Source organism: Formica exsecta, unplaced genomic scaffold (genome assembly GCF_003651465.1).
Source record: "Formica exsecta isolate Colony F162 unplaced genomic scaffold, ASM365146v1 scaffold332, whole genome shotgun sequence".
NCBI lineage: Eukaryota > Metazoa > Arthropoda > Insecta > Hymenoptera > Formicidae > Formica > Formica exsecta.
Genome location: NW_021850572.1, coordinates 101,191 through 125,554, shown reverse-complemented (window position 1 = coordinate 125,554; position 24,364 = coordinate 101,191). Strand labels below are relative to the sequence as shown.

The following is a 24,364-nucleotide window of genomic DNA, read 5'->3' as shown; positions in this document are numbered from 1 at the left end:
CATTTAATTAATTATTGCATCAATCATCTGCAGAACTTTTTAAAAGGCATCTAAATCTTATTTAAATTAAAATTAACGTATTATCGAATCGTCAAAGATACAAGCTTGCACGTGTTCGAACGGCATAATCTTATTCTCATCTCAAGAAAACCATAACACAGTAGTTTTCATATAAACACTGTCTAGAAAAGATTACAATAACAAGATAATTATATGTATTTCTTTTTTTAAATATTCTAATAAATATATATTGCTATTTAATTTTAGCATTTGTGTAGCATATAAAACTTAGAAAATATAATAAATAGTAAAACATGTACAATTTACAAAACCATTTCATTTATTTATATATATAGATATATGTATGTATGTATGTATAATATCTCTTTCAGACGGTATAGAACATTTTAAAAATATCGTTGTACAGGCACGCGTTTGGACACTGCAACACCAGCAAAGCTGCAGTTTCAATATTTCATTGATCGATTCTGAGTTATAATCACATCGCTGAATCTTACCTTGCTCAAGCTGAGCATAACAGATGCAAATTACTATCGAAACGGTACTAGAAGCAAAGTGCAACATTAAATTTTCATAAACATTTATACAATTTAACCGTTTCATGCCACTTGCGGCGTCGTCAGTCAAAAATAATCGTAATCTTTATGCAATAAAGTGAAACAATTTTTCCTATGACAAAATAAAATATTATGCGTTCGAAAAAATAAATTCTATTGATTATATATATCGTATGCATATATTTGTCGGTCATTTGTAAAAATATATTAGATATTATGTTGCAGTAATAAAATTAAACATTTCTCTAACCCCAATCATATAAATTCTAAAATATCGTGAGTATTTTGATCAAAAAAAAAAAAAAAAATATTTAACAAAATATTGCTCACGGCAGATTGGTATATGTCCATCATCACGTCCAATTGAAATAGTTACGCATAACGCACCGTAAAAAAACATATACAAACATTTGTGGACTACATTTTCGGACAGATTTTGTTATCTTTCTTCATTCTACTTTTTCAATTTTTTTTTCGAGACTACGCATTGGATTGAAATCTCTGGTATACAACTTGCTTACGAGAAAAAACAATAGTACGTTGAATATTAACGCATCACCGAATCACGGCTAACCAGGAGTACGTAACATTCATCACAAACGCGCACTGGTTTCGCTGAATTCGGCAAGACTGTAGTATTGTCACTGCAGGCGCTACAGAAAATATTTCCACAATTGCGACAATGGTGCTGTAACAGAAATAATATGCGCAAATACATTTATTATTATTCCATTTTAATTATTAAATTTATCTTTGCCGATAAAGAAATTATTGTATATTTATTATAAAATTTGATATATATTGCAAATACAGTATTATAAAAAATAATATCCTAAAAATAATATCCTAACAATAATTATATTATTATTTTATAATTAATATCTTAACAACACTTATTCATTCATACGAAAACGATGACAAGACATATGTATATCTTGATGTATTTAATAATATTGAATATCATAGACATAATGTAGTTTAATATATTTTAATATTGTTTATGGTTCAATACATTTTAGACGCTAGATGTACGTTTTTTATGCTGATATGTAGCATCTAAAATACAAAAAATCAAGTATTAATCATCGCCATATAAAATTAGATATATAAAATCAATAATAAAATAGTAAATATCTTCTTTTATTTAAGGATTTTAAAAATATATTAAGATATTAAGAATAAAAATAAAAAACCATAAAAATTTTTTTTTTATGTTCTTTTCTTAATTATTTTAATTATTTAATAAGATTAAATTATATAAATAATTAAAATTGATTATATGACAATACATAAGGATATAAAGGAAAAAAGCCAATGCTGTTTTTTTATGCTGAATCTTATTTAAAAAAAAAAGAGCAATAATTATCGAACTTCAAATATGTATGATATATAATATAAATAGCAAACAGAATAAAAAAGTAGGGCATATATTCTCTATGTAGACATAACATTCTTAAAATATACATAATCCACAACTTCAAATGTTGGCAAAGTAAATTGACTAGTATGCATCTAATTTTGTTCTTAAACGCAATGCTACAAAACAATGCAAGCGTTATTTAATATAAATTATCGGAAATTTTATCGAGAAATAAAAACTGCTAAAATAAGATATTGATTGCCTGGATGTGACGTAAAAATAATGCATTAAAAATAATTCTAAATACAACTATATTTTAGGATTTTAACAAAATGTCCAAACCAATAACAGCTTCGCGACATATAAAGCGATGAGTTTGTCTGTCTCAGTTCTATATGCTGAAAGTAAAAAGCTTTGTAACGTAGTTCGCAGTTACGGATTACGTGTGCTCGTTGCGGGTCAAAAAAAAAGTGCATGCCCGTACCTGAAGCTGGCACGCGGACAACGGCCGGAACTTTTTGCACTCAACGCCAGGAATACTATTGTCCGCGCGTCAACTTCAGGTAAGAGAGCGCTTAATACTTTTTTGCGGTATTTCTTGCACAGGTCATTTCCATGTGAGGGTCGTTAGATTGTTGAAGCATAGACGGACACGGAACAAGGCTGAATGGCAAACTGTGGAGAGTGACTTCAACAGACGAGAATCAACGATAATAATGACAAGATTGGAATAAGATTGCGCGCATCAATTTTCTAGAATCATCGCACTTTCTCTGAATCATGAATTCTAAAAACCAAATGTGCAGAGAGATACTAGTTGCAAACAAATATGTATAGCATTCTGTTTTGTCAGTACTATTCTGCATTTAATTCTCCCCCAATGTTTCGAAAGCGCAGCTCTCATCTAAAATAAGCGTAGAGAATTTATCATCGATTCATATCGCGCGTGCAATTCAGATAGATTTCCAAGACGCGACGGGAGGCAGAACGTGGCGCGGTCCGTCTGTGTTTATTTTGCACCCCCGTTTAGCCATTACCGGGTGGTCTTCATTTTCGAGCCATTACCGCCCGTCTATTATAATAATGTGGTATTCGTACTCTAAAAGCCAAAAGAGAAATAACGGCGGGACCGAGGTGCGCGACTACGATTCTAAATTTTACATCTAAATTGAATCCCTTAAGTGAGACGGTCGAATCGTCGTTCCCTTCTTAACGTGAGGCAGTGTGGGAGTGAGGGAGAGCGGTTGCCCGGTTATTACCGGAAAGTAAGAGCCCGAATAATATCGTCCCGATAACCGATTTCCTCGCGAAGTTAATTATTGAACCGTCCCATCAGCATGACTTACGACCGGAACGTAGTAGATTGGTGCCTGCAACTACGTACCGGCGTGTCTCAAGAGCACGCTTTATCTTAATCGTGATAGATACCTACTTATAGATACTTTCCAAGACGAATAAATCAGTCTGAGATCAGATCCGAAAGATACTGTCGCGCTAATGATCAACCATAGCGATCTATAAATTATTCCATGGAAGATGACTTGCTTTGGCGCGGACGCGAAAGTCTGGTAAACCGTCGAAGAGACGATCTCGCGGCCTTTGCCTTTGTAGCGCGTAACATCGGGCAGACAGGCAAACTCACTTTTATGCAATCGCATGAGTAGGAAAATGAGTTTTTGTTTCTGAAGTTAAGAGTTAAGAAGAACGCAAATGCCATTGCGCGCTCTTATTTATTTTCGCAGATGAAACAGCGAACTAAAACCTCATTTTTCCGTTTTGCAATTGTAATCGTTTCTTTATTAGTCTCGGTCATAATTGGTCATAACGTATATTTGACTGTTAATATATTTCAAGCAAATTTTCTTATTTAATTATTTTTATTGAAAATAAAAGCACACCACATACTAAAGGTTTAAAATTATTGCATCGTTATAAATTTTACTATAATTTATCTTAGAGTAAAAAGAATTATATTTTTAGCAGATAGAGAAAATAAGTATATTTTTAAAATATGCATATTTTTTTACATTGTTTAGGATATGTTTGTTAATTTTGCTTTCAATTTATGCATCACAGAATGGAATATTTTTACGGCGTCCTTTATGATGCCATTCTATTGCCGCATCTATGCAAGCGACGGCGACGATGAACGGTATTCACTTATCAGCATCTGCGCACGACTCGATATTGCTTATGATGATCCAATATCGCAAGTGTGACACGTCGTTGCTATCTTACGTAATATAATCCCACGCGATATTTTCTAATAAGTACTTTTTGTTTCTATGACACATACGGCAAGCAACAATAGGAAGGAAAGTTTGCTTTACAGAGGAAAACATTTAATTCTTCTGGATCAGAATATACCACATTACTTTAACTATAGATACAAATTTCCAATCGCGTTTTACAAATTAAACTATTCATGATTCGAACTAATTCCGTCTGCTAAGAAATTTTTACATGCAGTTACCGTAAAATGAAACTTGACTGTCGCAATTTATTGTCACCGGCAACGAATCAAAGCGCTCAGCGATGCATAAAATATAGGTACAAGAAAAGTTTCACGCCGCTCGTTAACATCATCGCAGATTCAAAATATCCACAATCCTTGCGAACTGTGTGTCGAGTGCGCGTATAAAGCAATTGTCGGTGCAACGCCGTACATTTAGAAAACCCGGGATGAATTTATACCGTCTCACAACGTGGTCAACCGAGCCGGGCGGTTATGAAAGGAAGGTTATTGTTTTGCTTGCTTTTGCATGTTGCAAGTACGAAGGTTCGCGACCGCCCAGCTTTTTTTTCCACGAGCGCGCCCACACCTTTCGAGAAGGCATTCTCCTACACAGCGCGGAATTTCTTCGTTGCGCGCCTGCCAACAGAGTTGCTTTGCCCACTAGCACGATTCCACTCACACATCTGCTCGTGCCACGGGTGGCCTATTCTATATTAAACAGTATGGTAATACACCTACGGGGCGAAAATGAGTAACAAAGATACCCGAGCACAGCCTTGTTATTATGCAATAACTTACCACCCTTTCCTGCGCCCACCTTTCAACCCTCTTCGTAGCGCCGTGCGCGCGCTATGTATTCTTCGAAAAGTCGACTACATAAAGCAAAGAGAAAATACAGTCTAATGTATTTTATGGGACGAGCAACGTCTCTATCACATTGTCGACTGAATATGCATGCGAACGATGCATGCACGCGTAATCATGAATGTATGTCGGGTGATGGTGCAATAAGTGTAATTGGATGTTCCGCAAGAGAGCAAAAACCGTATTATTTGATAAATGTAATGGTCTACTGAACGATTAAGGTTAAACGAAGATTTTTTTTCATAGCAACAACTACAAAGTCATAGACACATGCAAGATTAATAGTCACGCCGATAAAAGACGAACTGTCAAATTGCATGCGACGATCTAATTATTTCAGAGCCTTGCGGCGGAGAATCAACCCGTTAATGAATGATTTGCGCAACGTCGACGAGCTCCGGTGAACCGTATTTATCGCGCACGTCCGCAAAATTTCGATAAAGTCCTGACGAGGGCATAAATTCCACCACGGAATTTATCCGTATGACGAATGCACGAATACGCTCACCGTTGGCGCGCCGCGCTTCCCTTATCGATGCACGCAACCGCAACGAACGGAACGATCAGATCTCTTTGCGAATACTTTAAGCGCTTATATCGTGCCGGCGCGTGATTCGCGTTCGAAAAATGTGAAAGCGGATCGCGAGCTTTTGCAGTGCTTTGTAGGGAATCGCCGCTTTTACCGTGTAACGCGACACGTCTCGCTAATGAGCGAATTAAAAAGCGTTACGGACGCGCAGTGCGGTGCTTAACACGCTCGAGAACTTGTTTAAGCTACTAATCCCTCAACCGACTCTTATCTATTCGCAAATTCCAGCCCTCATTACGTCCTATCGCGATTTAATAAAGGGGGAAGTTAGGTAAACGAAAGCCTTTAAGTGTAATTGCTAACCCGAGCAACGCGCGATAGCCCGCTATCTCTAATAATACGACTGTCGTGCATCAAAGTTGTTGCGCGCGAGGAGCGATTCCGATCTCAAGATCCTGACGACCTGACGAGCGCGCAGGTCGCGCACCATCAAGATCCTCGCTGAGGGTAGGTGTATCCCTGAGATGCCGACGAGGTCTGCCCTGCCACGGGCCGATCGACCGTCGTCATTTAATGCGCGCTTCGTCTTGTCTCCTTCGCCGGCTCCGGGTCGGCCGGGAAATCCGCATCGGGGGAAAGCAGTAATTTCCAGTACGGCGGGGATAATTGAACAATTACGTACGGTGCGCCGCGCTTTTAGCCGAGCACTCCGCGCGAATCCAGTTCCGCGAATAGATCGGATAGGCGAAAGAGGAAGGCAGGAAGAGAGGTAGAAGAGGGTAGTTCGCGAAGGAGCCGGCGAACCCGGGATTGGGATGGAAAACTAGAGAGAAAGGGAAAGTAAAGAGAAAGAGAGAGAGAGAGAGAGAGAGGAAAAAGGGAGAAGGACGGGTTGCGAAGGCGTGGGAGCAATTAAAAAGTTTGATTACCTTGCGACGAGTCATGTTGAACTCACGGCTGCACCCTTTGCATTGGGTGACCAGCCGATCGTTCGCCCAGGTTACCGAGCCCTCTTGCAACGCCGACTGCTGCTGCTGTTGAGCGTTGTCAGCGGCCTCGCGCAGTTCGACCGCCGCTAATTTGGCCGCGCTCAATTGTCCCCCAAGTTCCTCCAGAGTTCGTTCCTGCTCGCTGCACACCTCCTTCAACGCGTAATACTCCTCTTGCAGCGTCAAGTATCTCTGGAACAACGGGATATCTAGTTGCGATTATCCGGCGATTATACGTATTCACTCGTCCGTTCGTTATCGCGATTAAAGGCGGATCAATACTCGGTTACTAAATGTTGCGATACGTAAACGCAACTTGCAAAATTGTGTGTCATCTAATAATTGATATGTTAATTAAAATCGATATTTAAAATATTGATTTATATGAAGAAACGCTTTTAGATAATATAGATTCTGATTTAATTATATGTAATAAACTAGTATGTTTGCGTTTTTTTCATATAGGTTTTATAAATTATTTTCTTACATTTTGTCAGTTGTTTTTTATAGGTTTCTGTCTTCCCAATATCTAAATAATTTCTATTTTATTTTATACCTATGATTACTATTCTTATTTCTAATTTCATCTTTCAAGAGAATAATTTAATATTTGGGAGTAATATATTTCTATGCTTCATACATTAGTGTCATTATATTTGAATGCACTCGGTGGATGCTATTATTTCAGGTATCAAGATTATAATTAATTTATTTTTGTCCAACGGAGCTAAATAGCGCGGATGTGATATATTTTAGGAATCCGCAGAAATAAAAAACAATTTGATAATTCAAATAAATTTCATTAGTTTATTTCGGACCGAAATGCGCCGTCGCGGTACTTACTGTCAGTTCTATAATCGAAAAACGTATAAATCACGATAACGCTTTGTCGCGATTGAATTAGGTGCAGGCTTATAATCTATGCTGACGGGTTTCGGAATGGGATTTAAATAGAAAGATCGAATCGCCGCGCGCGTCTCCGCGAAGTTCTCCTTTCTCTGAACTTACAAGTACGACGATGCGACGATAAGGTAACCGTGAGATTTATTAGCCAAGGTATCCTTAAAAGGCAATACTGATCGCACGCATGTACCTCGGACACCCGTTTCAACTGATCGATCTCCTGATGTAATTGAGAGATCTTCTCCGTGTTAGAGATCGATGTTTCCTGCAAGGAGGTTCTCCATTCGCGCTCGAGTCGCAATTCCCTCTCGACCCCATTCGTCCGTGCTTCCCGTTCAGCGGCCTCGGCGCCCAGGATTCTCACCCTCTCCTCCGCTCCCGACCTGACACCATCCATCTCCTTACACCTGATTAAGTCAAATCAATGAAACTTAAACGTCGAAGATATAAAATTCCCACCGTCCCACATCGTCAAAAGTCATTTTGCTCAATTAAATCAACAATCTTTAATTCATATTTTGCTCTAGAATTACATTAGGATTTCGAATGAATCTGCCAATTAATGTAATGACGCGTGATGTGTTACATGTAAAATGATCATTTTATTTACTCGATATTGAACTATCAAATGATATCGACAATCTCCTATAAATTCATCATCGGCAAGGAATGGTTCATTTAATTTGCGTATAATTTACTGCTCATACTTGTTTATTAACATAAAAGATAACATTTCCATATTATGTATTTAATTCAAAATCATTGCGCATTTATTTTAAAATTGATCAAAGTCAATACTCATAAATACGTTATAAGTAAATAAAAATGTATTTATCGAAAAAGTGTATTCTTTTTATCGCATTTAAGGAACTGTATTGCGATCACATTGAAAAATAAGAAATAAAAATTTGCAAATTAATGATTATCATATAAGTATGCATAAATAATTTTATTCTTATATAAAATATGGATTCAAAAACAAAAAATGGGAGAAAATGATTAAATGTTACAAAATACTGCAAAAGTGCCAATCCAAAATTTTACGATTAATAGTATATATTATATAATTGCAAGTAACATATAATATTGTCCAAATATTTACCAAAAGATAAGAGACAGATATACCTATATTTTTCATATTCTCTTAAAATATGAATAAATTTAATAAAATAGCAAGGCCGTTTATATGCTGATTAATTTACAATTTTAATGGTAATGTTATGGATATAACTTACCTTACAAGATTATTGCATATTAGCAGTTACTATTCAAAAATCAATAAGACAGAAATTCTTTTATTTTGCAATTATAAAACAATTCACATATTAAAAAGACAAGCTAATAAAAATTCTCTCTATTTTCAAGTTATGGCACCTTACGTCTAATGTACGATGATTCTAGAATAAACAAACCGCACATTTTTTTTATTATTTATTTTCGTAGCGTTGGTACACAAGTACACGTAGTGTTAGATTACGTATAATATCCACTGCGCGAGACTTATATGAGTACTTAATTGTATCAGTAGTATATGGATATGGCACGTTTAATTAATCATCACTAAATATTTTGTTTACTTTTGACAAGAAAATTGCTATTATTTCGAAAAATGTTTTATATGAGGATGTATCAATTACAAATGTCGAGAATGTGATAATTTAATTTATTCGAAGCGCTCTTGTCATTGTAAACATAAAATCAATATAAATCAATTGAAAAAGAATGATTCGGTGACAAAAATGATCGCAAATCACCGACGATCAGTTCCTTAAACGCGGATGAAACAAATGTTTTAATTTAGATACGCAAATACGATTATTTATATCCTTTCCTTAAATAATGTAAGACGAGCACAATGATAATGAGAAATTTATTTCTGTTCTGCATATCATAAATATAGAGAAATAATCGGCATAAGATCCAATAACTAAATACTCGATAACATTAGCTTTCGTATATCGTGTGATAGCATTAATATATTTATTAATATAATTGTCATAATGTATGAATTTGTCAATTATTGCGGAATACTTTAAAATATGTTTCGATATAATATTAACAACTATGTCTCGATTTAACTAATATTTATAAAGTAGCCATTAGTGAAGGTTTGCCAATATCCCCGTGACGATAAGAGTTTATTTAATCCTTCGCGCGTTCCTCTAATCTATCCTATCTAAATCTAATGGTATTCGCAACATCTAAGTAAAAAATAAATCATTTCTAGCTAGAGCAGTCCATTTAACGGCGTGCGTGCATTGTGTAATTATTGGTACGACCGTTCGCTATCATATTAGAATACCGTATAGTGATAGTTGATAGAAAAGTCTTATCATAACAATTATATTTGTACGTAAATAATGCCTGCTAAAATAGTTCGGTAACGTATGAAGACATCTTTAATCCTTCTTTCAGAAATAGTAACATTACGCGAGAAGTACGATGGAAAAGGTTTACCAAATCCTTACATATATATCAATTGTAACATTCTCTTAAATAATACCAATAACGGCACAATATTTGATAACAGCTGATTTAGCAAAAATTTCAAAGCGTGTAACAAATATGAGTATTAGTCCTTTTTATATATTAGCCGCGATAAATATGTATGGCTATATAATTAAAAATTATATTTTTTTATGTGCAAAACTTCATCAAGAGAGAAAAGTTTACAATTTTTGTAAAATAAAAATAAAATAACGATACACGAAATATTTTATTTTTCTTATTGCATGTACACATCAAAAAAAAATTTGATGCATTGTTTGGATTTTTGATAAATTAGTAATTGCTTTTTTGATAGATATGTAATTGCTGACTGAGAAGAACAATAAATTCATAAAACAGATAGTATGTATATATATACAGTAAAATAAAAAAATAATTATTTACAACAAACAAAAAATACGATCAGTTTCTAAAATATTTTACAAATTGAGCAAAACTGTGTTTTCGTTCAATTTTTGATAGTATTATTTCTATTATCCGTGAATGTTTGTTTTCTATAAGATGTGTCGCGCTACAACATTAATACGCTATTAGATAATGCAATATTGATCCAATTAATTGCAATTATGATGTTGCGTTCATCATATAGAAAATTCTTCATCAAAAATTCACGATAACTAAACAAAAAGCTGGCTTATCAATGCAACTTTTGTATTAATAAAGTTGATTAGATAAGCTACTTAGCAAAAAAAAAAAAAAAGGTTAATCCCTCTGTGTAGAAATACAAGATAATAAGAAGTATGAATTTTTTTCGACGTTTGTGATTATTATACTAATGGCGCTCTTTACTTTTTAATCTCCAATAATTTAATCTGCATGTAATTACACAATCGCACTTATAAATTAATTAATACTAATGAAAGTAAACATACTTCTCATCCATTTTTTGGATGGTCTCAGTCATCGACAGTGTTTTAGCTTCCAGTTTTGTGATTAGTTCTGTCTTATGCTTAAGCGAGCCTTCGCACTCCTGAAATAAATACTTATTGAATATAAGCGAAAAAGACGATCATATTTATCCAAATTTCTATAAATAAACCTGAAATAATGCAATATAATGCATATTGATTTAAAAATTATTTCCATGTTAAGCATATAATAGTTTAATAGAATTAATGTATACATTATCTACGTCTTGCAATTTGCAATATTTATCACACATAAGATTTATAATATCTTACAAGATATGATGTAACGAAATGTTTGAGAGTTTCTTTAAATTTCGTGAGAGTTCTGCAAATCTGTTTTATCTTACATCTATAATATCATCAATCGTGATCGGTGAGTAATTTAAATTTATTAAAATTTATTTGTGAAAAAATATATATATTCTGATTCTCGTGTAAAACATTATTATTTTAATAAAAAAAGTTTTATTAAAATAATAACATTATAAAAATAATTTATATTGGATGTTGTTAGATTTTTATTCCCTTGTTTTCATTACATTATTGCCAAAAAATTAATATCATATATATACATATATATAAATCGAGATGTTAAAATCAAGATTATTTATTAAACAAATTATAATCAGTTATTGCTTCAGTAAAAAATATATATAAATATACAGTTGACATACAGTGGTACTGTAAAAACTTCTATAAGAGAATTATTGTCTTGAACGTAACAGTCTGTATCGGATTAAACCGAGCTTTGCTAACTCGATCTCAGAAAAGCGCAATCTGCTAAATCATTTCGTTACACCATAATAATTATGCGTGTTTTGTCAATATAATAACGTCGATAAATCTTCAAACATAGCACTGAGAATAAATACTAAGTATATACGACAATATCCTATGCGCAAAACATAAGTTGAAAACTTGAAAAGATAATTTTGCACATAACTCTGTGTAGGTGTACGTATACAAAATATACGCCAAAATGTATGCAACACTGAATAGCCGCAATTATCTGAAATGTCATCCGCTATAGAATTAGTCATGTAAGAGTAGGCTCTCTTTAGTCTTTCGCAACTTGCTCGATTATTGAATTATTCGTGGTTATCTCGGAGGTAGAACGACTTTGTTTCAATTTGTCATTAGATGCTTTCAATGATTGCTCGTCAAAAGAGCGTTGATGATCAATCGTCGGCCGAGCGGTCGCATTATCCGCGGATGGGCACCCTCTCGGAAAAGAGGGGCTAGTCTTATTAAAAATAGATTTCGATATACCACCTGGAGTGGTAGGGCTTCGTATACCTTCGCCGTCCTTCATCAAATGATTATACTTCTCGAGGTTGTTAAGAATCTTGCCAATCTGATTGGTCTTCGCGTGAAGACGGCTCACCATCTCGCCTTTTTGTGTCAGCTCATGCTCACACTCCTACAAGGGAAATATGTCCAGAAACGGAAAATTTACGTATTTGCCAAAATTTTCTCGGACAGAAAAGATTCCAGCGAAATAAAAATTCCCATCACTTTCAGCACTTACAAAAAAAAAACACCTAAATACGCTAATTTAATGCACTGATAACCTATTTTGCCTATAAGATGCAGTTTAACTATCCGCTAACAAATATGTAGCTGAAATATTATTGGTGAAAATATTGATACACAGGAAGACATGAAAGAGATTCTGTGTTATAACTATCATAGTAACTAGCTGTTTAAAAATATATAAATTGTATGATTAAAGCATTTTATATAGGCAGTATAATTATATAAATAGATGCATATTATATCTCAAAACCGTGATATAGTATACTCGTTTATATTATCTATTTATACTTCGTTTATCGTATAAAATGAGAAAATAATTTTATATTAAATGAATGATTTTTTAAAATAATAAGAAATAAATTTACTAAAAAAAAATTATTACTGTATGGTAAATAGTAATGCAATATTTTTTTGTACAGATATCAAATGTTTATATGTAGCAATGTACAGTTATAATGTATAATTACTTTATTAAAATAATTAAAATAATAGATATATGCAAGTATGCTATATCATGGAAATTAAAAAACTATTCAGTAATAGTTGCAAGTTATATATAAATATTATATATATATATATATATCACCTGCAGCTTTTTGTACATTTCCAAGTTGATCAATTTGATATCCTCCAGTTGTCGCCTTAAAGATATTATAGTATCTTGCTTCTCATGTATATCCTTTTCTAACAACTTCATAGCTACTTCCATTTCGGATTTCATGCTAATCTGTATGAAAGAAAGACAAAGATACTAATCAATCCTTACACTTTTATTTGTCTATATGCGTATATTTTTATAAATCTGTATTATCGAAAATTCATTGAAAAAGTTATCACTGTAATATCACTATAAAAAGGAAAATGTGGATTCTTATCGACCTGCAACTCCAATTCTTTTTCTAAATCTTGTCGAGATTTCTTTTCAGATTCTAATCTGCTTCTAAGTTCTTCTATTTCCGCAGTGGTTTCTGTTATTTTAAGAGGTATCTTCCCATTCTAAAATTAGATCAAGCTTTCAATATCAGATCAAACTATACATAAAACGCGCAATTTTAACATATATATATACCTCATTTGCGTCTTTAACTTCTATACCAAGTTCCTTTTTTAGTTGTCTGTTTTCTTCTTGAACTGATAAAATGTTATTCTTAGCAATAGCGAGATCTTCTTTCATTAGAGCATTCGTTGTTGTTAGAGATTCTACTTTAGCTTGAAGATTCGTTACTGTTGCGCTAAAATTGATAAGAAAATATCAATTTTGAGCATAAAATAATAACACTTATACGTGTATATGCGCAGTTTTTTTGCTCAATATTTGCGAGAAAGATATATATTTACTTTAGATGTCGATTGAGCTCTTCAATATAATTCTTTTGATCAAGCACTGTAGTCATATTGTCATTTTCGAGTTCATCATCTGGCGATTCACCAGGTATATGATTACTGTTGCGCAGATATAATGAAAAGTCGATTACACCTTGCTGACAATCGAGGTCTTCTTCCTGTCACAATAGTTACGATCGATCTTGGCTTAACATTATTATCGCTCTGGTCAAACGCATATAGACACACCCTTTTAGACACGTGTGACATTAATCTAGACTGACCTTTACGCAAAAGTTGCAATCGATCACATTTAATCCAACTAACAAACCCATCACTACGATGGCCTCCTCGCTCATCATCAGAGCATCTGGTTCAAAATATTCAGATAAAATATCATCTTTGTGATCTATTAGAACTTTGAGATAATCCGCTAATTTCTTTTGCATTAATGCCATACGCAGCCAAGCACGCGCCCTACCCATAGCCGTCCTGAAAATAGTAATTTCAAAATACTATGTCCTCGAGGATCGCTGATTTCTTTCAAAGTATTGATAAAATATAAATTCTATAATTAATTAATAAATATAATTATATATTAACTAATAAATATAAACTGATATAGTTCTAAACTAATCCTAGATTAATTAAAAAAAAAAAGTCTTGTTTAAATGCCAAAAATAAAACATGGTGAAAATAATAATGAAAAAATTTAAAAAAGAAATTAACTTAAAAAAACATCTAAAACACTTATTATTTGATAATATGATACACTGCTTTTTAGCAAGAAAATAAGAACATTGCACGTATTTTATTTTGCCACCATAACCAGCTGAGTAGTAGAAATACGAAAAATATATTGTTAATTAATTATATATTCATTTACGAATAAAGTCAGGCAAATAAATATGTAAATCACATTTTTCACAATAGAAATATGCAGTACCTAACAGTAGGTAAATCACGAATGCTGGATGTAATATCTTGTGCTTCGGAACAATATTTCTCTACGAGCTGGAGAATATCCCACAGCTCCTTCTTGGGTCCGAGAAGACCCTGAAATCGGAGACTGTTAGTACCAATGTGAAAAATTTGCTCTGCTGTCCGCATGACGGCAACCTTTACCTTCTTCGGCCGTAAACCATGCCTAAGCACATGTTCAAGGACGATGAAAAAATGTTGCAATGGCATGTGATCAGAATCGAGCATACGACCATATTTCAAAGATGTTTCGATCAGTTCCTTGACAATTAGTTTTGAAATGTTAACAAGATTACTCCTCTCGATGATCACCGGATCCCGTGCTGCAAAAACAATACGTGTCTGCTCTCTAACTTATAATAATCTCAATTTCTCACTCTCAATATTTAGAAAAATGGCTTCAAATTCAACAGTAAATATCGTAAATATAAAATATAATTTTTTAATTGATTAATTATTAAAATAATGTTAGAATTATTGCATAGCACAATATGCATTATTCTTTTTTGTACTTTTTAGAATAAATAAAAATTAAATAAAAATAGTCAAATGTGGAATCGTAAGCCAAATTTTGCAATAGTTTCGATGCTGGAAAAATGCATTCCACTTAAAGCGACGACGCGAAAGCGTGACAAAGAAAAAGAAATTTTTTTTCCGTTGTGAGCAAGAGAAAAGCAATACTTTTTCGTACGCGGTATAATACGTCAAAAATGAATTACATTTCGCTAAACAAAAAAAAAGAAAAAGAAAACAAATTTGATCTGATTGAATCTTTAATATATATATTCCGCTAATTAAAACCGATAAGTGCAACAACATCGAGTACAGACACAAGCTGGAGACGTGCTGCAATGGCGGTGGACTTGGTGGTATAATATCGCGAAGCTCTCGTTGTTCAGAAAGCTGTTGCTGATGATGATGATGATCATGATCATGATGATAATTAATACCACTAAGAGCGAGCGGTGGTGACGGTGACCGCTGCATCGAGTCTTGTAGCGAGAACTCGACATCCTGAAGCTCCTTTAAACAGAGCCATTCGCCGTCTACCGATACACGAAAATTGCACAGATATATCGTGTCCTGGGCACCAGCCATATCTTCCTCCAACATGACTCCGCCGTGATGTACACCACCGTGATCGCCCGGTGGCCGCAATTTAAAACCGGTCAGGGATTCCTGCCGCATAGAAGACGATTGCTCTGCCCTCACTATCTCAATTCTGGAGATCACACGATATTTTTCGATAGTCGTTCACTTGCACAGAAGCTCTTGATTTGCATAAACTCTTATTTCCTTTAGTGATAATTTTCGACTGTAGATTGATTTGGAAATAACTTATTTATCAGAACTAGATCCTTCACGTTATTAAAATAACGAGTTTGTCATTAATAATTAATAATCGATGAGTGCGTTGACTTGTTCTTTCAATATATCTCTTTTATATGTATACGTTTGCTGGTTTATGTGCAATATTCAAGACTTGTTCACAATATTGTATAATATAAAGTATTATTTTCTTCTCTCGTTACATCAAACAGCTGATGAAAAAATGTGTCGCAATGAATGAGTCATCAGCAAGTGTTGATATATTGCAGTCAAGCTTTTTATTAGCAACGAAAGATAGAAATCTGCGTCCACTAATTGTGTTGCTCTTCTTTTGTCATGTTTTTCAAGTATTATCCTTTAGTCATTTTTTGCTAATATTATTAGCACTAAATATATATTTGTCTTGATAAGGATAGGTTCACTCTAGTGCAGTTGCACTGTAGATATCGAAGAAACGACAAATAAAATCTCAGATTAAGATGCAGAACTGATGCAGAAATGATGGATTCACACTAATGGAACTACATTGTAGTTCCACGATTATTTGCTCACAAAACAGTAGATAATCAAAAATTTGTGTACTGTTAAAAATGACGTAAAAGTCGTACTAATGTCGAGCGAGGAAAATTTCACGTCGGAGATAACGAGAACGCCGGTGACATGTAATATTGATTTTCCCGCTGACTTTGTCTCCACCTATAATAATCAATACGAATACCACTGCGCAGTACTGTGTGGTGCTGCCATCAGCTTTCTGGATTGCTCCACCGATATGACAGTGACTTTGGATTACTTTAATAATGTAAACACGATAGCAATTCAATTTATTCGATATACAAGAATTTTTATAGGCGAACGGTAAAAAAGTGTAAAAAAATAATAAATATTTCAAGATTTTATTTCATTGTTACAAAAAAATTTTGAATACTTTCATATAATTGTATACAATTATGTAAAAATGGCATTGTGTATAAAATGTGCATCTGTCTTAACGCTGTCTTAATTAAGTCATATTTATCAATATTTTTTTATTAATTACATTATCACTGAAAGTGATAGGTCTAATCAGACCTGAAATAGATGCAAATGCAGGTCTTTCCTATACTGAGAATTTAGCAATATAAACAACATTTGTGTATTCACAATTAAACAAATCACACACGTAAATAGATTTCGATATACCACCTGGAGTGGTAGGGCTTCGTATACCTTCGCCGTCCTTCATCAAATGATTATACTTCTCGAGGTTGTTAAGAATCTTGCCAATCTGATTGGTCTTCGCGTGAAGACGGCTCACCATCTCGCCTTTTTGTGTCAGCTCATGCTCACACTCCTACAAGGGAAATATGTCCAGAAACGGAAAATTTACGTATTTGCCAAAATTTTCTCGGACAGAAAAGATTCCAGCGAAATAAAAATTCCCATCACTTTCAGCACTTACAAAAAAAAAACACCTAAATACGCTAATTTAATGCACTGATAACCTATTTTGCCTATAAGATGCAGTTTAACTATCCGCTAACAAATATGTAGCTGAAATATTATTGGTGAAAATATTGATACACAGGAAGACATGAAAGAGATTCTGTGTTATAACTATCATAGTAACTAGCTGTTTAAAAATATATAAATTGTATGATTAAAGCATTTTATATAGGCAGTATAATTATATAAATAGATGCATATTATATCTCAAAACCGTGATATAGTATACTCGTTTATATTATCTATTTATACTTCGTTTATCGTATAAAATGAGAAAATAATTTTATATTAAATGAATGATTTTTTAAAATAATAAGAAATAAATTTACTAAAAAAAAATTATTACTGTATGGTAAATAGTAATGCAATATTTTTTTGTACAGATATCAAATGTTTATATGTAGCAATGTACAGTTATAATGTATAATTACTTTATTAAAATAATTAAAATAATAGATATATGCAAGTATGCTATATCATGGAAATTAAAAAACTATTCAGTAATAGTTGCAAGTTATATATAAATATTATATATATATATATATATATCACCTGCAGCTTTTTGTACATTTCCAAGTTGATCAATTTGATATCCTCCAGTTGTCGCCTTAAAGATATTATAGTATCTTGCTTCTCATGTATATCCTTTTCTAACAACTTCATAGCTACTTCCATTTCGGATTTCATGCTAATCTGTATGAAAGAAAGACAAAGATACTAATCAATCCTTACACTTTTATTTGTCTATATGCGTATATTTTTATAAATCTGTATTATCGAAAATTCATTGAAAAAGTTATCACTGTAATATCACTATAAAAAGGAAAATGTGGATTCTTATCGACCTGCAACTCCAATTCTTTTTCTAAATCTTGTCGAGATTTCTTTTCAGATTCTAATCTGCTTCTAAGTTCTTCTATTTCCGCAGTGGTTTCTGTTATTTTAAGAGGTATCTTCCCATTCTAAAATTAGATCAAGCTTTCAATATCAGATCAAACTATACATAAAACGCGCAATTTTAACATATATATATACCTCATTTGCGTCTTTAACTTCTATACCAAGTTCCTTTTTTAGTTGTCTGTTTTCTTCTTGAACTGATAAAATGTTATTCTTAGCAATAGCGAGATCTTCTTTCATTAGAGCATTCGTTGTTGTTAGAGATTCTACTTTAGCTTGTAGATTCGTTACCGTTGCGCTAAAATTGATAAGAAAATATCAATTTTGAGCATAAAATAATAACACTTATACGTGTATATGCGCAGTTTTTTTGCTCAATATTTGCGAGAAAGATATATATTTACTTTAGATGTCGATTGAGCTCTTCAATATAATTCTTTTGATCAAGCACTGTAGTCATATTGTCATTTTCGAGTTCATCATCTGGCGATTCACCAGGTATATGATTACTGTTGCGCAGATATAATGAAAAGTCGATTACACCTTGCTGACAATCGAGGTCTTCTTCCTGTCACAATAGTTACGATCGATCTTGGCTTAACATTATTATCGCTCTGGTCAAACGCATATAGACACACCCTTTTAGACACGTGTGACATTAATCTAGACTGACCTTTACGCAAAAGTTGCAATCGATCACATTTAATCCAACTAACAAACCCATCACTACGATGGCCTCCTCGCTCATCATCAGAGCATCTGGTTCAAAATATTCAGATAAAATATCATCTTTGTGATCTATTAGAACTTTGAGATAATCCGCTAATTTCTTTTGCATTAATGCCATACGCAGCCAAGCACGCGCCCTACCCATAGCCGTCCTGAAAATAGTAATTTCAAAATACTATGTCCTCGAGGATCGCTGATTTCTTTCAAAGTATTGATAAAATATAAATTCTATAATTAATTAATAAATATAATTATATATTAACTAATAAATATAAACCGATATAGTTCTAAACTAATCCTAGATTAATTAAAAAAAAAAAAGTCTTGTTTAAATGCCAAAAATAAAACATGGTGAAAATAATAATGAAAAAATTTAAAAAAGAAATTAACTTAAAAAAACATCTAAAACACTTATTATTTGATAATATGATACACTGCTTTTTAGCAAGAAAATGAGAACATTGCACGTATTTTATTTTGCCACCATAACCAGCTGAGTAGTAGAAATACGAAAAATATATTGTTAATTAATTATATATTCATTTACGAATAAAGTCAGGCAAATAAATATGTAAATCACATTTTTCACAATAGAAATATGCAGTACCTAACAGTAGGTAAATCACGAATGCTGGATGTAATATCTTGTGCTTCGGAACAATATTTCTCTACGAGCTGGAGAATATCCCACAGCTCCTTCTTGGGTCCGAGAAGACCCTGAAATCGGAGACTGTTAGTACCAATGTGAAAAATTTGCTCTGCTGTCCGCATGACGGCAACCTTTACCTTCTTCGGCCGTAAACCATGCCTAAGCACATGTTCAAGGACGATGAAAAAATGTTGCAATGGCATGTGATCAGAATCGAGCATACGACCATATTTCAAAGATGTTTCGATCAGTTCCTTGACAATTAGTTTTGAAATGTTAACAAGATTACTCCTCTCGATGATCACCGGATCCCGTGCTGCAAAAACAATACGTGTCTGCTCTCTAACTTATAATAATCTCAATTTCTCACTCTCAATATTTAGAAAAATGGCTTCAAATTCAACAGTAAATATCGTAAATATAAAATATAATTTTTTAATTGATTAATTATTAAAATAATGTTAGAATTATTGCATAGCACAATATGCATTATTCTTTTTTGTACTTTTTAGAATAAATAAAAATTAAATAAAAATAGTCAAATGTGGAATCGTAAGCCAAATTTTGCAATAGTTTCGATGCTGGAAAAATGCATTCCACTTAAAGCGACGACGCGAAAGCGTGACAAAGAAAAAGAAATTTTTTTCCGTTGTGAGCAAGAGAAAAGCAATACTTTTTCGTACGCGGTATAATACGTCAAAAATGAATTACATTTCGCTAAACAAAAAAAAAGAAAAAGAAAACAAATTTGATCTGATTGAATCTTTAATATATATATTCCGCTAATTAAAACCGATAAGTGCAACAACATCGAGTACAGACACAAGCTGGAGACGTGCTGCAATGGCGGTGGACTTGGTGGTATAATATCGCGAAGCTCTCGTTGTTCAGAAAGCTGTTGCTGATGATGATGATGATCATGATCATGATGATAATTAATACCACTAAGAGCGAGCGGTGGTGACGGTGACCGCTGCATCGAGTCTTGTAGCGAGAACTCGACATCCTGAAGCTCCTTTAAACAGAGCCATTCGCCGTCTACCGATACACGAAAATTGCACAGATATATCGTGTCCTGGGCACCAGCCATATCTTCCTCCAACATGACTCCGCCGTGATGTACACCACCGTGATCGCCCGGTGGCCGCAATTTAAAACCGGTCAGGGATTCCTGCCGCATAGAAGACGATTGCTCTGCCCTCACTATCTCAATTCTGGAGATCACACGATATTTTTCGATAGTCGTTCACTTGCACAGAAGCTCTTGATTTGCATAAACTCTTATTTCCTTTAGTGATAATTTTCGACTGTAGATTGATTTGGAAATAACTTATTTATCAGAACTAGATCCTTCACGTTATTAAAATAACGAGTTTGTCATTAATAATTAATAATCGATGAGTGCGTTGACTTGTTCTTTCAATATATCTCTTTTATATGTATACGTTTGCTGGTTTATGTGCAATATTCAAGACTTGTTCACAATATTGTATAATATAAAGTATTATTTTCTTCTCTCGTTACATCAAACAGCTGATGAAAAAATGTGTCGCAATGAATGAGTCATCAGCAAGTGTTGATATATTGCAGTCAAGCTTTTTATTAGCAACGAAAGATAGAAATCTGCGTCCACTAATTGTGTTGCTCTTCTTTTGTCATGTTTTTCAAGTATTATCCTTTAGTCATTTTTTGCTAATATTATTAGCACTAAATATATATTTGTCTTGATAAGGATAGGTTCACTCTAGTGCAGTTGCACTGTAGATATCGAAGAAACGACAAATAAAATCTCAGATTAAGATGCAGAACTGATGCAGAAATGATGGATTCACACTAATGGAACTACATTGTAGTTCCACGATTATTTGCTCACAAAACAGTAGATAATCAAAAATTTGTGTACTGTTAAAAATGACGTAAAAGTCGTACTAATGTCGAGCGAGGAAAATTTCACGTCGGAGATAACGAGAACGCCGGTGACATGTAATATTGATTTTCCCGCTGACTTTGTCTCCACCTATAATAATCAATACGAATACCACTGCGCAGTACTGTGTGGTGCTGCCATCAGCTTTCTGGATTGCTCCACCGATATGACAGTGACTTTGGATTACTTTAATAATGTAAACACGATAGCAATTCAATTTATTCGATATACAAGAATTTTTATAGGCGAACGGTAAAAAAGTGTAAAAAAATAATAAATATTTCAAGATTTTATTTCATTGTTACAAAAAAATTTTGAATACTTTCATATAATTGTATACAATTATGTAAAAATGGCATTGTGTATAAAATGTGCATCTGTCTTAACGCTGTCTTAATTAAGTCATATTTATCAATATTTTTTTATTAATTACATTATCACTGAAAGTGATAGGTCTAATCAGACCTGAAATAGATGCAAATGCAGGTCTTTCCTATACTGAGAATTTAGCAATATAAACAACATTTGTGTATTCACAATTAAACAAATCACACACGTAATTACAAGAAAACCAGCATTAAAAATATCACTACACACGGTTCATTAATGTATTACTATCAGTCAAATTTTAATTCTTTTTCCCTCTTTAATTTCTTATAATCATGTAGCAGACAACTACGCACAATATAAAAAGTTGGCAGTGTGATATACCATATATATCACTGTTCTCGTGGCAATCTGTTATCATTCGAGATACAACTGGAGGATCAGTCGAACGCTCGAACAACAAATTATATAATAAATCATAAAAAGTTGCTGCTATTACCACCCATTAATGTTAACAAAAATATATTATATATACAAGCAAATCTTATCAAATTTAATAAAAGTATTTATGTGTTAAAGAATGATATTACAAATATAATATATATAATATATATGTTTTCTGATATAACCATTGTTTATTTAATTATTTATGAATATTATAAATAGCTATGTATTATTTTTTACATAGCTAAAATAGACACAATTAGATCTTGTTATAGCTAATACAAAACCCAAATAATCTACTCAGAATATTCATAGAAATTCCCAAGACTTAGTCCTTCCTAAATTATTTTAACGCTTTATTTTTTAAATCTTTTGTAGATCTGTCAAATAATGATACATGTTATAAAAATATATACACAATAATATATACGTTTTCCCTCTAACGTACGTATTGTATAATTTTATGTTACAATTCAAGAAGAGAAATCTTTTCTGTCATTATCTTTGTGATAAGAACCATTTAGTCGTTTATATTTTGGGTGGCAGACATTCCATGTAATTACGTAGATTCTCGAATGTATTTAATGCTGCGATATCTTGTAGACTCTAACTGGCACAGAATAGACCTTAATAAAAAAACACACGTGCGCACATAGTATATTTACGCGCGTTTATTACGCGGGCGCCAAGCTAAGCCCGCGAGCGCGGTATTTTGAAGAACGCGCCGAATCGTGGGAGCATGCACCTAAAACCTAACGTTCTATGTACTCACGTCTCGGCAACCACCAGACATCCAGCTTTCTGGGTCTAGACACGACGAGGTCCGGCCATTTGTCCTCCCGTATAGAGTAACTCGACGGCGAACGCGAGACACTTTTCTCATTTTCATCAGATGCTAGGCTACCGGTGAGCGATTTCTCGGACGGGGATATTGGCAAACCGTCGCTACTTTCCGCGGCCATATTTACGTTTTCACTGTCGACCAGCGGCGCATGAATTTACCGACAGTGTATATATACGTATACGAATACATACACACGTATATATCTCTTTGTGAGGCACCTAACCGCCGCATTCCTCTTGCCAACACGTGGTAAGAATACTCGTCACGCTTCTCTATGCACGACTCTACTAGACTCTTCTCGATAATCGCCGGATGGAATCCGGAGTAATACGATGGAACTGAAACAAACATAGCTTGACGTCATCGACGAACGATGTTTGGTATGATTTTTTTTGCTAAATGATCAAGAACTTAGACATATCAAGAGATAATGCAGCATCAAAATAAATACAGAACAAAAATGCGAATCTGTATCAATATTTTTAGCGTTAAAAAAGCAAATCTGTTCACGCAAAGGAAAATGAACATTCAGTCAATCTTTCTTCTCCGGAAATGACAGATATGTAATAGGAAATTGACTGACTACCTCATCGTTCCTTCCGCGTGGGGAGCGTTATCGCGTTCTATATGTAATGTGTCAATAGATTCCATTCCTCTTTTTCAGTTATTTGTAAAAGACCTGTCGCAAGTGTGCCCGGAGGAATTTATTCTTCTTGAAATATTCTTTTTAAAATATGCTATTAAATACAAAAATCTGAAAGACATATGATTTTTTTCAAATCCACTGTTTTGAAATTTAAGGGGTTCAATAAACCCTCAAGAAGGTTAAACAATCACAAAAAAACAATTTTGTTAATCAATGGGTACCGTTGAAATTGTCTGAATTTTCTTGACAAAAAATACATATGAATTTAAAATTATTAGTTAATTTAAAAAATATATATAAAATTTTTCTTTTTAAACGTTTAGATAATATTTGAGTATGTATCTTGTAGATATATTTTATATATTGAAA

General features: G+C 33.4%; 2 protein-coding genes across 5 annotated transcripts; both read right to left on the bottom strand.

The window, feature by feature from the left end:
- Positions 1 to 869: 869 nt before the first annotated feature.
- On the bottom strand, positions 870 to 16,882 carry LOC115238308 (protein RUFY3-like). 2 transcript variants are annotated; one of them, XM_029812000.1, is made up of 12 exons: positions 15,546 to 16,882; positions 14,860 to 15,038; positions 14,681 to 14,790; positions 14,019 to 14,226; positions 13,750 to 13,913; positions 13,481 to 13,643; positions 13,291 to 13,407; positions 12,998 to 13,138; positions 10,840 to 10,937; positions 7,650 to 7,866; positions 6,497 to 6,748; positions 870 to 1,266 (listed from the first exon to the last, which is right to left on the bottom strand). In XM_029812000.1, the coding sequence occupies exons 1-12, from the start codon at positions 15,901 to 15,903 to the stop codon at positions 1,126 to 1,128; spliced, it is 2,148 nt and encodes a 715-aa protein (XP_029667860.1). In that variant the 5' UTR covers positions 15,904 to 16,882; the 3' UTR covers positions 870 to 1,125. The 2 variants fall into 2 exon arrangements, with proteins under 2 accessions (XP_029667860.1, XP_029667861.1); XM_029812001.1 differs by having other exon boundaries at positions 15,666 to 16,875.
- On the bottom strand, positions 8,878 to 23,628 carry LOC115238309 (protein RUFY3-like). 3 transcript variants are annotated; one of them, XM_029812005.1, is made up of 10 exons: positions 23,278 to 23,628; positions 19,945 to 20,123; positions 19,766 to 19,875; positions 19,103 to 19,310; positions 18,834 to 18,997; positions 18,565 to 18,727; positions 18,375 to 18,491; positions 18,082 to 18,222; positions 17,230 to 17,377; positions 8,878 to 12,147 (listed from the first exon to the last, which is right to left on the bottom strand). In XM_029812005.1, the coding sequence occupies exons 1-10, from the start codon at positions 23,465 to 23,467 to the stop codon at positions 11,933 to 11,935; spliced, it is 1,635 nt and encodes a 544-aa protein (XP_029667865.1). In that variant the 5' UTR covers positions 23,468 to 23,628; the 3' UTR covers positions 8,878 to 11,932. The 3 variants fall into 3 exon arrangements, with proteins under 3 accessions (XP_029667865.1, XP_029667864.1, XP_029667862.1); XM_029812004.1 differs by lacking the exon at positions 23,278 to 23,628 and adding an exon at positions 20,630 to 21,957 and having other exon boundaries at positions 8,878 to 12,144; positions 17,227 to 17,377; XM_029812002.1 differs by lacking the exon at positions 23,278 to 23,628 and adding an exon at positions 20,630 to 21,956.
- Positions 23,629 to 24,364: the final 736 nt, after the last annotated feature.

Bases quoted from the DNA above. Each gene is read 5' to 3' on its own strand.
- LOC115238308 (XM_029812000.1), bottom strand. From the start codon at position 15,903: ATGCGGCAGGAATCCCTGACCGGTTTTAAATTGCGGCCACCGGGCGAT. The intron at 13,644-13,749 runs GTAAATATATAT...TATCAATTTTAG, and splicing joins GAGCTCAATCGACATCTAAA to CGCAACAGTAACGAATCTTC. The intron at 13,139-13,290 runs GTCGATAAGAAT...TCTTTCATACAG, and splicing joins AAAAAGAATTGGAGTTGCAG to ATTAGCATGAAATCCGAAAT.
- LOC115238309 (XM_029812004.1), bottom strand. From the start codon at position 20,987: ATGCGGCAGGAATCCCTGACCGGTTTTAAATTGCGGCCACCGGGCGAT. The intron at 19,876-19,944 runs GTAAAGGTTGCC...CTCCGATTTCAG, and splicing joins ATGGTTTACGGCCGAAGAAG to GGTCTTCTCGGACCCAAGAA. The intron at 18,998-19,102 runs GTCAGTCTAGAT...CTATTGTGACAG, and splicing joins ATTGCAACTTTTGCGTAAAG to GAAGAAGACCTCGATTGTCA.